The 15741-nt window shown below is 41.3% G+C and overlaps 1 protein-coding gene across 2 annotated transcripts; it reads left to right on the forward strand.

Annotated features, from left to right (window-relative positions):
- The first annotated feature begins 1324 nt into the window (after nucleotides 1-1324).
- Nucleotides 1325-13205, forward strand: LOC100888142. Of its 2 annotated transcripts, XM_030991494.1 has the most exons (6): nucleotides 1325-1655; nucleotides 3004-3051; nucleotides 4919-4994; nucleotides 5654-5750; nucleotides 6114-6853; nucleotides 9958-13205. In XM_030991494.1, exons 1-6 carry the CDS (start codon nucleotides 1542-1544, stop codon nucleotides 11793-11795), a joined length of 2913 nt encoding a protein of 970 aa, XP_030847354.1. In that variant the 5' UTR covers nucleotides 1325-1541; the 3' UTR covers nucleotides 11796-13205. The 2 variants fall into 2 exon arrangements, with proteins under 2 accessions (XP_030847354.1, XP_011676394.2); XM_011678092.2 differs by lacking the exons at nucleotides 1325-1655; nucleotides 3004-3051 and having other exon boundaries at nucleotides 4921-4990.
- The last annotated feature ends 2536 nt before the right edge of the window (nucleotides 13206-15741 follow it).

The following is a 15741-nucleotide window of genomic DNA, read 5'->3' on the forward strand; positions in this document are numbered from 1 at the left end:
AATAAATATTTATAAAATGTTTATATTTGAATGGTAAGCCTGTAGATTATAGGTATACATGAGTTTCATGCCTAGAATATAATGATTGGGGAGGAGGGGGGGGGGGAGGGTTTAATGATATCCGAGCCCCGCAATAAGTATCGGGGGCGGCTCAATGATATCTGAGCACCGCTTAAATATTGGGGGCTCAATGGTATCTTAGCCCCTAAGGACTCAATGATATCTAAGCCCCACCGACAAATTGGGGGGCTTAATGATATCTATAAGCCCCGCAAAATATTTTGCGGGGCTCAATGATATCTGAGCCCCCCAAGCCCCCCCCCCCCCCGGTCCCTAAGCCTTTGTACTTGTCAATGAAGTCTACTTTTTGAAACTTAAAGGGATTGGGTAACTTTGTCTCATGCAGGTTCTGAAACAAAATCCTGGAATGATAGTAAGGGCTAGTTCTGACCGGAAAACGACCCAAATATCGGATTATGCATGGCAAGCTGCCCCAGGGCCTTGTCCTATATACGGATCAGGAAAACAATACTTGTCAGGACCTGTGGAACGGCGGGCTTGGGGGCTCAAGCCCCCCCCCCCCCCACACTTTTGAAAAAGTATATTAAAGATAATTAAATAGAAAGAAATAGAAAAGAAAGTATGCTCATGTGACCGTAATTAAATGCCCATACCCCTGAGCTTCCGGGGGCTCTGCCCCCTTGATCCCACCTTGTGCCCTAAGGCTGGCCCCTGGATGCTCATCTGACCGTAATTTAATGCCTAAAACCCCTGCGCTTCCGGGGGCTCCACCCCTTGGACCATACGCCAATTATTGACCTGCTAGTGTCATGAATAAGGTATGAAAATATGCTCATCTGACCGTAATTAAATGCCCCTACACCCTGAGCATCCGCCAATTTGTGCTACGCTCTACCTTATCTTAAATACTCTAGCCTCCCCCACTCACTTTCAACCACATTTTCACTTTTATTTTCCTGGATCACGAGTATATACTAGTAGTGAGTTGGTTGAAGAACGAAGCCACGTACAAAAGTATAATCGATTACAACAGTTTTGGGGCCGATATTCATAGAATAAAGGTTTAAATAAAATAAATATTCACTTCTACTTTCAAAAGGACTGGCCCATTTGCTTTAAAAAAATTGTAGAGAGTTATTATTATGTAATATCTAGAAAAAATGTCTACCACATGATTTACCGAGTTGCTTCCTTTTATCAAATATACACGTAAAACAAAATGAGGACAGACTGTGCGGATAGCAAACCGCACGGATCGTCCCTCGGACGGATCGTCCCTCGGACGATCCGTGTCCGTGCGAGTCACGGACGATCGATGCGAGCAGAAAACCCGCATGTTATGTCCGACGGACAAACGAAACTGGTAGGACAAACGGTGCGGTCACACCGGCCCTGCATAGTTGCTGTAAGACGCGCGCGCCATACAACCGCCATATTCTTCTCCGATCCGGCCCACTGCAGAAGAGCATCATATGGAGGGTATTCATATGTAAACAAGAACCAGGTTCCTTTAAATACCGATGGCGCTGGCGATGTTGATGTTGGGGATGTTGGATGAGGTTGAATCAGAATCAGAAGACGAATCAGAAGACGAAACCGAAGAGGCGGTTTCGCTTACCGAAGGAGCGATTTCGGTAAGAATTATTGGCGCGTTCAGAAACCAATCCAAAATTTGACCCGTAACTCCGGCGTGGAGATACCCTACTAAATCATACCCAAAATTAAGTAAATGTTCATTAATTGTCCAAATAAAGATCATGAATTAAAAGTCGTTATGGGTATTACCTGTTTCGTGTCAATTTTCTTGTTATTTTTGGAGTATATTCTTCGGATAAACGTTGATATTAGTATACACTTTTTCACGGAAAGCCGCCGCACAATTACAATTAGATCTAAGTGCATACCGAATATGGTGGGTTGCGCGAGCGCGCCTAGCCTGTGACTGTGTAAAATTATCTAGACTTCTAGGCCTGGCCTAGACCGAATTTTCCGTCTCTTTCGTTCGTTAGCCTCTTATTGGGGTAGGGTCGGAATTCGGTCTAGAGTCTAGGCCTAGCCTACCGTAATGTCTCAGATCCTCACTAGGACTAGGCCTACGGTAGATAACTTCAAACAGGCGCGCGCCCGCCCGCCCGGCCCGCAACCAAAGACGTTTAAATATAGAATAGGGTCTAATCTATTCTCTAGATCTAGAAATCTAGTCTAAAGGCAAAAGCCAGGCCCAAAGGCAAGGTGGGTCATGTAGGGTCTAGACCTGGGCCCTATTTAAAGTCATCTTTGTGACGTCATTTGTCATCGAAAAAAGGCTTTGTTAAAAAGTCCCTGGGCCTGGGCCTGAATTAGATCTAGGTCAAAGTAGATCTAGGCTAGTTTAATGGTATATAGATCTAGTCTAGATCTAGATCGATAGGATATAGGCCTAGACTGGCCTACCCGCTAGCCTGTGCCTAGATCTCGTCAGGCGGGTATACTGGTAGCTAGTATAGATTTTAAATGATCTAGACCTAATCTATGATACACAAATGGGCCTAAATCTAGGCCTAGTGGGTCTAGTAGTAGTAAAATTCACGGGCTCGGTCGGTAGCCTGGGGCTGGGCCAGTCCGGGAAGGATGATTTCTAATTCATGATTGATTGATTGCTATGCCTTGCTTGTCAATCTCCCTGCCCATATATGGCCATGATGGCTGGCGGATTTTACTTTTGTTTTAGACAGGGCTGTCAACTTTGGGGAACTGCTTCCAGGGAGATCTAATGCAATTTTTTGTTTTGATCAAACAGAGAAGGGGGGGGGGGGGGGGACGGGGGGTGTTGAGTATGAAAAAAAAATTTGAAGTGCTCATGTAATGTACACTTGAAATTACCGTTTTAAATCAACTGTCTGGACACATGCACAATGTCTGCGTATTATTTCTTGTCTAAGATTTTACCATAAATAGTAATTATTTACAATTACATGCATATAATCTTTCTTTTTCATGCAGGCCATTTATCGAGGTGAAAGTCCAAAATTTCCAAAGTTACAGTTTTTGGTAAGTAGGTTCTACCACTATACCAGGGAGTCTCCGGGTTCTACAGTCTACAGAGGACATGTCTGTAAATGACTAGACTATGTAGGACTTGACCAAAAAATTTGGTTGCCCCGCTTTGGCATACAAAGTTGTTGGCGTCTCTTTTGGTGTCCCTTATTTTCAGGCCTGATAATTACCCAATTTAAATTGGTTTCCCGATTATTTTATTTTTCTTTCTTCTTCATGATTTTACACCAATTTCCAGATTTCCCCCCTATTTTCCAGATTTTCCTTGTTTTTTCCTAATTTTCTTACTCAAAATGGGGGGGGGGGGGGGGGGGGGGGGTGGAAGTTGTAAGATGCCATTTTTTCTTTTCCTGAATCCTTTTTAGGATTTTTTTTTTTTTTCTTCCCTTTTTTTCAGTGCTCACTATCCGGCACCCCTGTATTTTACAGATTTTAGCCTGACGCTGGGTCTACTCTAAGATTAGGTTTAACGTAATTAACTTTAGACCTCAGACCAACTTTCTTTATTAAACCTTGATTTGAATAAAAGCTTAAACCCAGCGTCGGGTTAAAATTTAAGTGGGTTCAAGTATGGGCACACTGCCCCACCAGAGATGCCAACTAGTACGGATTTCCCGTAATTTCTACGGGAAATCGGCCGATTACGGGCGGTACGATTTTCATACCATAAATTCCGGATTTTGCAGATTTTGCCGATTTTCAAAATTAGCACTTTAAGGTTTAGCACGTTTAAGGTTTAGCACGTACTTTTGACTATTGCAGCGCAGCCATCCTTGAATCCATGCATAGAAATCCCACAGGGCTTCCGATTGGACAATTTGTTATCTAGCACACCCCTTTCAGTGCATACATGTGCATACAACATGTGCTTCGCGAGCGGGGGCCGGGTGAAATACCTCTCTTGGCCGCGCCGCTACCGCCCGCCCATATGCCCAGCGCCAGGCCTCGCTACGCTAGCGCCGTGTACACTGTCGGATTTCTCACAGGCTGTCACAGCGTTCGTCGATTTTCGTCGACAATCTGAACTCATGTTGGTTGGATTTAGATATCAATCATCATGTCTTCCACAACTAAGAAGCGTGGCAAGAAGTTACAGACTTTTAAAGAAGAATACAGTAAGAAATGGAAATGCATCGTGTAACACCAACTAATGAACAGGTAGACTATGTTACTTTTATTTAACTTGTTGTGCTATCGCGCTTGCCTGCGGGAGCTGCGCTTGCCAGCGTGCAGAAAAATTTGCGTCGCGCAGAAAATTACGGATTTTGTCTCCAAATTACGGATTTTTAGCCTTATGATTACGGATTTGTGCTCTGAAAGGTTGGCATCCCTGCCCCACATTCCATAAAAATGAACAGTGCATTTTTTTCGTGAATATAATCATCATTGTTTTCAACGGTATCATATGTCCCTTCTCTAGATACATTTGTAAGTAATTTTGGTTAAAAAAAGTGTTCTCCTTTTTATACATTAAATGCCTGCCCCTTCAAACTACCATGACATATTCTACTAAACTGCTAAAAGAGGTCTTCCAACCTGTCATCCTTTAAACTGTTTTTCACCCCATATGTAAGTTTCTTTGGTATCAATTACCTTGGTGTCCTAGTGACACTTTATTACTATAATTTATTGGAAAATTAACAATAGATGCCACTCCTGGGTTAGCATTGAAGTTAAATTTCCCAAGCAGTGACGGTGTTTGTTCGATGAATCTGTGTGGTCCCAGAACAGATTATACATTTTCAAACTCTGTTTGAATTGTTCTGCTGTTAGTGATGATCTCAGATGTGGAGAAAGCCTAACTGTTCCTGAGTTTGAAAGCGCAATATTATGTTTTTTGTCTGTTTTATGCACTGTACAGAGGACGACTACTATTAATGGCAAATCTTTGAATCGCTGGGATGTGATGCTATCAGATGGACAGCATATCTGTGTAGGTAATGGCTCTTCCTCATCATTTAATTGCATCAACATTTTTATTGATGAAGAGATGTGGCAAGTAAGAATTTAGATCTTCCTTTCATTCATATATTTCAACAGAATAGTGAAATTGAATAATCATTTTGAAAAGAAACTTGGGATATATTCACAAGTTTGCTCAAAATACTAACAATTATAAGCTGTTGTGAAGTTTTAGCCTCCTTAAAGGGAATTTTATATATCATATAAGTGAAAAAGAAATATATGTTCTAGGCCACAAATGGAGCCACAAATTTAAATGCATGTAGGTGTGTTGTAAACTCTAAAACTAATGAAATATATTATGTGCAAGCAAAGCTTTGTAAAATTGTCTATAGGGTTGTGATGGAATGGTAGGCTTCAGTTTACAACTTCTTCTTTTTTTCTTTTTTTTTTCTTACTTGAGTTCAATCATGGAAATCGGGGATGGAATCTTTTCATAATAGTTTGTAACACATTCTTCAAGTTGGACATAAATTTCTATTTCATCATCAATGCTGTAATATGTCTGGACCAAAAAAGCTTGTAGCAAACAAAAAGTACAATGTGGTTGTGGAAAAACAAATTAAAATGCTATAGTTGTCTGGCAAGCTAATATAATATGATTGTTTATATATATTGCATGTTGTTTCCATAGCAATGCTGGCAAAGAATCTCAAGTGGAAGTTGACATCGGGACAGCTGGATGAGAAAGCGATAATTAGACTAGATAATTACACCCTCACACGTAATAGGTATGTACAGTGGTGGAGAAGGAGAGATAATGAGGGTGTGGTGTGATGGATAGAGGGGAGATGGAGAGAGAGGAGAGAAAAGCAAGAAAGAGAAGAGGGGAAAAAGGGAGAGTAGAGAGAGAGAGAGTTGGGGGAGGGGGGGGGGTCAGGAATTGGAGAGAGAGAGAAGGGTAGCTATAGTTAGTAGAGTTAAGAGCAAATATATTCAAACGTAGCACTGACCAATGGACATTGCCCGGTTGACTTAGTTGTCAAGTGTATATGTTTACATACTTTAACAATTAACAGGCTAGTACTCCCCAACATTTACATCAATTAACTCTGATATTCCTTGTGAATGAAATGCTTTTTATCTCGTTTCAGGAAATACTTTGAAGTGCAAGACCTGTGCATCTTAAGGAAAGGAAAAGATATTGGTGTGAGCATAGGTAAACCCATCTTCATTTATCATAGACTATCACCACATGCAAGACCATCTGGGGTATCAGGCCTATCCAATGCAGCAGGACCATCTAGGGCATCTGGAGCTACAGGACTATCTAGGGCAGCAGAACCATCCGGGATAGCAGGACCATCTGGGGATTCAGGAACATCCAATGCAGCAGGACCATCTTTCACCATGGGACAATCTAAGGCATCAGTACCATCTGGAGCTTCAGGACCATCTAGGGCAGCACAACCATCTGGAGCTGCAGGACCATCCAGGGCAGCAGAACCATCCAATGCAGCAGGTCCAACTGGGGACACTGGACCATCTAGGGCATCAGTACCATCTGGAGCTGCAGGATCATCTAGGGCGTCAGTACCATCTGGAGCTGCAGGACCATCTAGGGCATCAGTACCATCTGGAGCTGCAGGACCATCTAGGGCAGCACAACCATCCAGAATAGCAGGACCTTCTGCGGCTGCAGGAACATCAAATGCAGCAGGACCATCTGGGGCCATGGGACCATCTAGGGCATCAGTACCATCTGGAGCTGCAGGACCATCCAGGGCAGCAGAACCATCTGGAATAGCAGGACCATCCAATGCACCAGGACCATCTACAGACACAGCATCATCTTCAATTTTAGAAACATTTGGGGATGCAGCACTGTCTCAAGGTATCATTAATATCACTTTTTTGTTTGTTCTCAGTACTAGCTGGCACTATAATAATCAATTACCCGTGGGCATTATGGCGCAACCTTAAAATATAACGTTTACTAGTCTTGCATTGCATTGTGAATTAAATTCCCGGCCCCCCCCCCCCCCACTCAGTGTTATTTAGGGTACGCGTATGCTTGTTCCCTCTTTTTTAAAAGACCCCCTATCTGAGCACTGCAAACATTTCCGAACCCCCTTTCGTGGGCTTTTCACTGGCTTTTCCTGCCTTGGAGACCCCCTAAATCTGGAACACTGCTCAATGTACCCCCTATCTCAGGACATGCAGACACCCCCCCCCCCTCTCATCTCAGATAAGCTGTCATTACTGGTTGGCACTTCTTCAAGTTTTTCTTCTTGATCATTTTGAAGCACAATTTTTATGCCTCCGTTACGAAGTAGCCGGAGGCATTATGTTTTCGGGTTGTCCATACGTCTGTACGTACGTCCTGTTTTCGTGATCGCGTTATCTGAAGAACAGATAAATGGATTCCTGCCAAACTTTGGTCATGTATGTATCTTGCGGAGCCGATGAACTGATTAGATTTTGGGGGTCACAAGGTCAAAGGTCAAAGGTCACAGGGCTCATTATGTATGCAAAAACAGCTTGTGATCGCGTTATCTGAAGAACCGATGAATGGATTCCTGCCAAACTTTGGTCATGTATGTATCTTACAGAGTCGATGAACTGATTAGATTTTGGGGTCACGAGGTCAAAGGTCAAAGGTCACATTATGTATGCAAAAACAGCTTGTGATTGCGTTATCTCAAGAACCGATTGATGGATTCCTGCCAAACTTAGGTCATGTATGTTACTTGCAGAGCTGATGAACTGATAAGATTTTGAGGTCACGAGGTCAAAGGTCACAGCGCACATTATGTATGCAAAAACAGCTCGTGATCGCGTTATCTCAAGAACCGATCGATGGATTCCTGCCAAACTTAGGTCATGTATGTTACTTGCAGAGCTGATGAACTGATTAGATTTTGGGGTTATGAGGTAAAGGTCAAGGTCATGCGGCTCATTATGTATGCAAAAATAGCTTGTGATCGTATTATCATTAGAACAGATTGATGGATTCCTGCCAAACTTAGATCATTTATGAATCTTGCAGAGCCAATGAACTGAGTAGATTCTTGTAAAATTGCTCTATGAAGGAGGCATCATTTTCGACTGCGCGCAGTCGAATTCCATCTAGTTTATAAGGGCTTCAATATTACACCATATAGACAATGATAACATGTAGGGCCTTGCATCTCAGATTTAACATTGTTAAACGATCCCTTTAATACACAGCCAGGATAGTATTATGCAGGTGTGTGTGAATTAGGGTAGCCTACACTACACTAGGTCTAGATCCAAGTCCCACATTATCATTTTCATGGGTGTAGGAAAATGAGTTTGAAAGTGTTACTATATTGCGATCAAACTATAGGGCAAACTACTCACCTGAATGTGCCACCCTGTGAGCCACAGGTAGACAGCCACAATATCCACAACGAGGAGACTGTGGATCCTGCTCAAAGACGTCGCAATCATGACAATTTTGGCAGGGCCCACGCCTCATACCCCATCTTGATGCCCCAGCTTGATGCCGATCGAGCCTAGCCCGATATGCATGCTGAGCGTGCAGCTAGCGGATGCGCCATACAGACTATACGTTCTGTTGTTATCTCTCTCTCTCTCTCTCTCACACACACAGATTTTGAGAAGTCCGTACTGCCCATAGAGCTATATACTACTAATATCTCTACGGTACATGCCGCCGTACTGGGACGGGAGTGCATGGGAATCAATGATTTTACTTTTCATAATGAAATAATCCTGAATAAGCTTTCAAAACTAGCAGGAATTTCTGAAATCTGATCGCGGGATTTCATCAATTTTTCTATATTCAACTTCAAGATATTTTATAACCCCCTTTTTTAATTACAAAGAGATGAGAGAAAAACACCCCCTTTTTAGAGAAATCTCCGGGTGAAAGTCAAGTACACCCCCTTTTTTTACATTTCTCGGGCCGGACTTTGTCGCACGAAAAGTACCCCTTTACCGGACATTTTGGCAACACCCATGCGGTCATTTCGAAACCTGAGTGGGGGGGCCGGGATTAAATTGTACTGATATTAGGAATTTTTGAGCCATCTGTACTTCTTGAAATACTTTCTATGTATCGAAATCTAATGGTTGTTTGTTTTGTGTGTTCTTTTTTTTTTGGGGGGGGGGGGGAATACAGAATGACTGAACTGACCTTGATCTTTGTAAAATCTTGTCAGTGGTTATCTTCATAACAGTAACTGTGTAGGTGGATGGACACCCTGAAAATGTACTGACTGTTGACCTTCAGCACCTGAAATTGCTCTTCCATGTAATTTTCTAACATCATAATGATAGTTGAAGGAGGCCATATTTGTGTTGTCAGTTTTGAAAACACTTGCAGTGACGTATTCTAAATTGATTTGAGTTGAACTGAACTGAATTGAATCAAACTGATTTGATCTGAATCTGAATCGAATTGTATTTCCAAATAGATCATTGTTCTGACAATGAAACATTACGCATTTGGTTACAGAAAGAGAAAACATAATCTTTCCCAGTTCTCAAACATTTGGTATTAATTAGTATCATATAAAAGAATATTAACCATCAGTGGTCAATAGATACACACATTGGAGATTTACCATCAGTATTAATATCAGTGCATACTGACTCTACCAAGATGCCGGCCCAAAAAGGTCCACAATCAACTCTTGAACATATATTGGATTAAAACCAATCCCTCCCTGAAGGCAGCGTAAAACGCCATGGCCTAGTGGATAAACTATCAGAGCTTCATTTTAATAACTTTTTAGAAAAATTACTTCATATTGCCTTTATGGAAAGAATGAAAATGCCCAGCTTTTAGATAAAATGATGATTGGGGTTTCCTCAGAGAGTGCATAATGCAGGCAACACTTGCATAATCTGTACAAAGTGTAAAGAATGGCATATAACGTGATCTGTTTTCTATACATTTGAAGATAACTTAAGATTTTTAAAATATTTGTTTTCCTTTCCCCAATTTAGAATTAACAAGCTCAGGTTCTGCATTGTCTGACGAGGGAGACCAGTGCCCCGAAGGTTTGCAGTGCCCCCTGTGTCTTGATGCCTTCAAGAACCCCACCCTCCTGGCTTGTGGGCATACCTTCTGCAAGGCCTGTCTCCAGGAATATGATAAACAGCACACAGGTCGAGATTACATGGAGTGCCCTGTCTGCAGGAAGCGCACCAAGCTGGCACACGATAGGGTCTCTGGGTTTCCATCAAACTTCTCAGTCAAGGTCCTGAAAGATGAATTATGCAAGAAAGAAGAGGGAAGCTCTGCAGATTTCTGTCCATTGCACAGTCAACTTTTCAGGGACATTTTGTGTGAAGATTGTGCAGAGTTCATCTGTCTGACTTGCTTCATTGATAAACACCAAGGTCACAAGATTAAGAAGAAGGAACAGCTTAATGCACAATTGAAAAAGAAAAGGGATTCTCTCCTTCGGAAAAGCAAGGAGAAAAAAGCAAGAATTGACAAATCCATAACCAGTGCTGAGCAGCATAAGCTAGACACGTATGCTCACTTTGAGAGTTTAAAGAAGAAAGTAAAAGTAAGCTTGGCAAAAAAGGCAAGGATTCTTCGTGAGAATGGGAAGAGATTACAGCATAGGTTATATGATATGCAGGTTTACCATGACGAGATGCTACAAACTTGCATCGCTGACCAGAGGCAGTCAGTAGATACCATAAATAAATGCCTCGGGGTACTGGCCAGCAACACAAGCAGATGTTCAAACATGGATTCACTCAATGCACATCATTTGCAATTAAGCGATGTTAAGAATTCATTGACGGCGATCACTGATGAGGTTTCAATGGCAGATGTCAAACAAACGGCAGAAATGACGCAGTTCTTTCCAGCCGATGACAATGTTCTTGAAGTTGGTCATATTCAGCTTGGAGAGAATGGTCCACCTAGTAAGGATGAAGAAGTGAAAACTGTTGCTGAGGGGAGTATAAATGAAGAAGATCTGCAAGCCACTACTAAGGTACTAGGCACTCCAGCGCGAGTAAGAAGCACGTTAAGCCTTGTGAGAAAAATTGATTTGCCACATATGATGTCTGGAATGGCAGCACTGTGGCAGAATGCTGTGGTGATAGGTTATGGATCTCATAGTCAAGGTTCTGATTGCTTCTTTGTGTCGGGTGGAAAGAGACCTTATATGAGGACCATTGGTGCAGTGCATGATCTTGCAATCCTTACCGATCGCAGTACAGTTGTATCACAGGATGGGAAAATATTCCATCAGCTTGACCCGCAAGATACAAATAGGAAAATAGGTATACAGTACGCATGCAAGAGAGATAATGGGTTTTTCACCTTGTGCAGTGACCAGAAGGACAACATCTATGCTATTAATGGCCATCCAGAGATCTACGTGTTCAAGAGTAGGAACCCTGATCCTGTGAGAGTGATCCCTGGTAAGACCAACGCCATGCACATCTGCGTCTTGAAGACTGGCGTCATGATCACTAGCACCTGTGCCGTCAAACCCAGCACAGTCACCATGTACGATGAGGAAGGTCATGTAGGTGACTCTATCACAGGCAGTGATGAGGGTGAATACTTGTATGCTGTGGTAGACAGCCTGGACAGAGTGCTGGTAGCAAGGGTTGAATGCAACTCTGACATGCTTTCATTGACAAGGTACATCATTCAGGACAGCAAGCTTATCGTTCAGACGTGGTTCAAACTACTCAAAATTCCTCATCTGAATAGTCTCCATCAAGGTAATTGGTGTTACATGGTCAGTCTAACACCCAACATGCTTGCCTTTGCCCATGCTACTCACTTATATTTCATCAAGCTGGCTGCGTAGCTCCATCTCTGATCCGTCTGCCAACCTTAAAGGCCACCTCAAACCTGATCTGACAACAGTTGGATCTCGAGTTCTGTAAAGATTCTTGACAGAAATTGAAGTAGAAGATTTGAACATTTTAGCTATCTTGATTTTCACCTGATGGAGGCGCTGATGGTTCAATCAATATCAATATTGCAGGATATTACCGCATCAACTGTGCATTATCAAGACATCACATCAGTCCAATGAGTGTCTAACCGTCTTCAAATTGGTTTGATATCTTCCTGGAAGGTGTTAAATGCCATGCAATTGCAGTTGTACTATTTTAAGACCATTACACATTTAACTTGGAAGAATATTGCACTTGGTAAATCATACTTTAATGCATTTTCTTCCAAAATCTATTGGCAGTGTCGTACTGTTTCAGGTCTCGATCACATTTTGGCTGGACCCGTTTAAGTAGAGCTGTAGCTAGATCTATTTATTTGCTTCTTCCACTGTTGCCAATGCTACCTCAATTGTCCATACCAGCTCTTAACACAGCTTGTTTGGTTAAGCTGACATTTTCTATGTATTTATAGTATTATAGGTTGTTAAAAGAATTGTTTGTGTCTTCATTTCTTGCCAAGATTAACCTCTGTGTATTAACACAACATATGTTTGCCAAAATAAGTAAAGTTATTGCAACCTTATCAATTACTTATTGTACTTTTGTTCATCAATTCCTTGCCAATATTTCCACTTTCAAAGTTATTCAGGTGTTTCTCTTATTAGGTGTTCATGATTACTTTCATTCAACGTATTTGTTGGCTTTGTAAATTTAAACTTAGTAAGCAAGAATTGTAGCCTACTTGTAGTTTTATGGAACCATAGTTTTACTAGCAATTTACTGCTGTTTCATGGTCTCCAATTACCAATTGAATAAGTTTACCTTGTAAATATGTTTAGTATTTCAATCTTTCATTCATTTGTATGGTAGATAATCATTACAATAAAAAATATGTCTTGTCTACCCAGGGTACCCCATCACTATTTATGTTGTTCACCCCGAGGGACCAGTTATCATATTACCCTGTTTACCATATCTTTACCACATCTTTACCATATCATAGCATTACCCCGATATGAACTGCACCTCCAATTGATTATTAAAGCTCATTTACATCATTGTTGTGATGGTGCCTCCAGCTCTTAACCTCTTACATAAGTCACTATTTAACTTTCTTTTTTAAAGGGATCCAAATTGTGTTTGGAAAGAAATTTAATATCGCATTACTTTTTCAAACTCTATTGGATACTCTGTAGTTTGATGAAGTCTACGATGTTGGTGTTTGTAACCTCAAATTAGTGTTGAAAATCATCATCGTTTCCCTTTTGAATATTGAATGTTCATTTGTTTTTTTCTTGAAATTGTCAGCAAGAGACTTCCCCCCCCCCCCCCCCCCATCCATTAATAACTACTAGGTAATAATTAAGGAAGGCCTACACTAAGACCTGTTGCACACGAGAGGTCATTTTGATTGCGTTATATTCTATGCTACATGAGCCTGTTGAGGCAGTGATTGGCCAAGCTGTGGGCCAGTTATCAATATCATCGGTTAGCACTGTTTATTATAACAGCAACACCTCTTTATGCGGCGATGCAACTCACATGGTGCGTCAGTCATAGACCACACACGTTACTGACGCCGTCCTAAATGTGCGTCAAACAAAATGATGTCTCGTGTGCAGCAGGTTTTATACTGCATTATAGAAGGGGATATATGTTCTATAGTCGACCCGTGAATCACATACATGTATACTTTCATATTAAACTAGCAACTACTTTTGAAAAATAAACCTATGGAAATGTGCGAACATAGCAATGACCTATTACTTTAATAATCCAAACATGGTTTATGTGGGGCCTACAATAGCGCATTGAAATTGCACTGTAGACAATTTTTCGAAAAAAAGTTGTGACCGTGTTTAATTAGTTCTAATGAATATTTGAATCTTGACAATGCTGACAAACATAATTGTTAAGAAATGCAAAGCATTGTACTGAATTTGCCAGATGTGACAAAAGATGAACGTTTTGAATAAAATATGTATCATTTAGACCCTTAAGTATCGTATCGTCGGGCATCGACCATTTTAAGCAATTTGGAGACCATTCTTGTTCTATCGTTTGGAATTTCAAAACAATAAACAGTGAGCACTATGTTTTGTGTTACATTGATGTTTCAATACTTGTCTCATGTGCATGTACTTTTAGGACTGAGTTTGTGTTGTTGTTAAGGGTGCTGGGGGGGGGGGGGGGGGGAGATAACAGGAAAAATAAATAGTCAGGGAAACAAAATCCGGCAAGGGAACTTTTTCATTTTTTTTTAATACTAGGGCGGGCCACAATTCAGAAAATGTCTGACAGCTAAATACTGACAAACTTTTGATTAAAGATCAATTATTTTGTCATTCTCTATCTTATGTTCCCCAAACTATCACTTTATTAAGATATGTGTCTCTCTGAATACACTGAAATGTTTAACAGTTTATTCAAATCAACTTGATGGCTGATGGTAATGCCTGTAAACAAAGCTTATATTAAGAGCAAACACGTCAACGTTATTGTTCTGTTATTCTTCCTCTATATTTGCGGCTAAATTCGACCCAACAATTCCAATTAGGTATCTCTGTAATATATCAATACTCCAAATTCTCAGTTTGATTAAATTTCCTTCTGTATCTTGCAGGTCGTCCACAAGATTTGCGGAGGCGCTATATGATAGCTGCAAACCGTTCCTATTTGGGGGCCTTTAAAGGGAACCAAAACCTTCATACTAAGTTACTTTTATTGTAAAGGAATAAGGAAGTTGGAGCTTTTTTAAATGACTAGTCACTAGAGGGCGGTATTCAATTTGATGAAATCTGTGGACAACTCTCCATGCCTTTTGTACAAAAAAAATTCACAATTTGTTCGTTTTCTTCATATTTATTTGTGTTCTTGATCCGACTTCATAACATGTGAAGTAGAATATCATTTTGCATTCTATATCTTGCTTTCAGGGGAGTAGATTATCTCAATCACAGGAAAGAAGGAAAAACATGAAATTTGATGTACAAAAGGCATGGAGAGTTGTCCACAGATGATGTCATCAAATTGAATACCGCCCTCTAGTGACTAGTCATTTCAAAAAGCTCTAACAACTAGGCGTTGTGGCGTGCGCCTGTAATCCAGCTAACAGTGGAAGTTACAAACTGATTCAGCCGAGGACGCAGGTTCGAAACTGAGTCACGTCTTTCGGATGGTGACGTTAAAGGTCGGTCCCCAGACGTAAATAATCATATCTGATTGATACACGTCTGTAAAAAACCAAATACACACACACACACACTCTAACTAGGCGTTGTGGCGTGCGCCTGTGGCGTGCGCCTGTAATCCAGCTAACAGTGGAAGTTACAAACTGATTCAGCCGAGGACGCAGGTTCGAAACTGAGTCACGTCTTTCGGATGGTGACGTTAAAGGTCGGTCCCCAGACGTAAATAATCATATCTGATTGATACACGTCTGTAAAAAACCAAATACACACACACACACACACTCTAACTAGGCGTTGTGGCGTGCGCCTGTAATCCAGCTAACAGTGGAAGTTACAAACTGATTCAGCCGAGGACGCAGGTTCGAAACTGAGTCACGTCTTTCGGATGGTGACGTTAAAGGTCGGTCCCCAGACGTAAATAATCATATCTGATTGATACACGTCTGTAAAAAACCAAATACACACACACACACACACTCTAACTAGGCGTTGTGGCGTGCGCCTGTAATCCAGCTAAAAAGTGGAAGTTACAAACTGATTCAGCCGAGGACGCAGGTTCGAAACTGAGTCACGTCTTTCGGACGGTGACGTTTAAAGGTCGGTCCCAGACGTAAATAATCATATCTGATTGATACACGTCTGTAAAAACCCAATATACACACAC

This window comes from Strongylocentrotus purpuratus, unplaced genomic scaffold, assembly GCF_000002235.5.
Source record: "Strongylocentrotus purpuratus isolate Spur 01 unplaced genomic scaffold, Spur_5.0 spur5_scaffold_2, whole genome shotgun sequence".
Classification (NCBI taxonomy): Eukaryota; Metazoa; Echinodermata; class Echinoidea; order Camarodonta; family Strongylocentrotidae; genus Strongylocentrotus; species Strongylocentrotus purpuratus.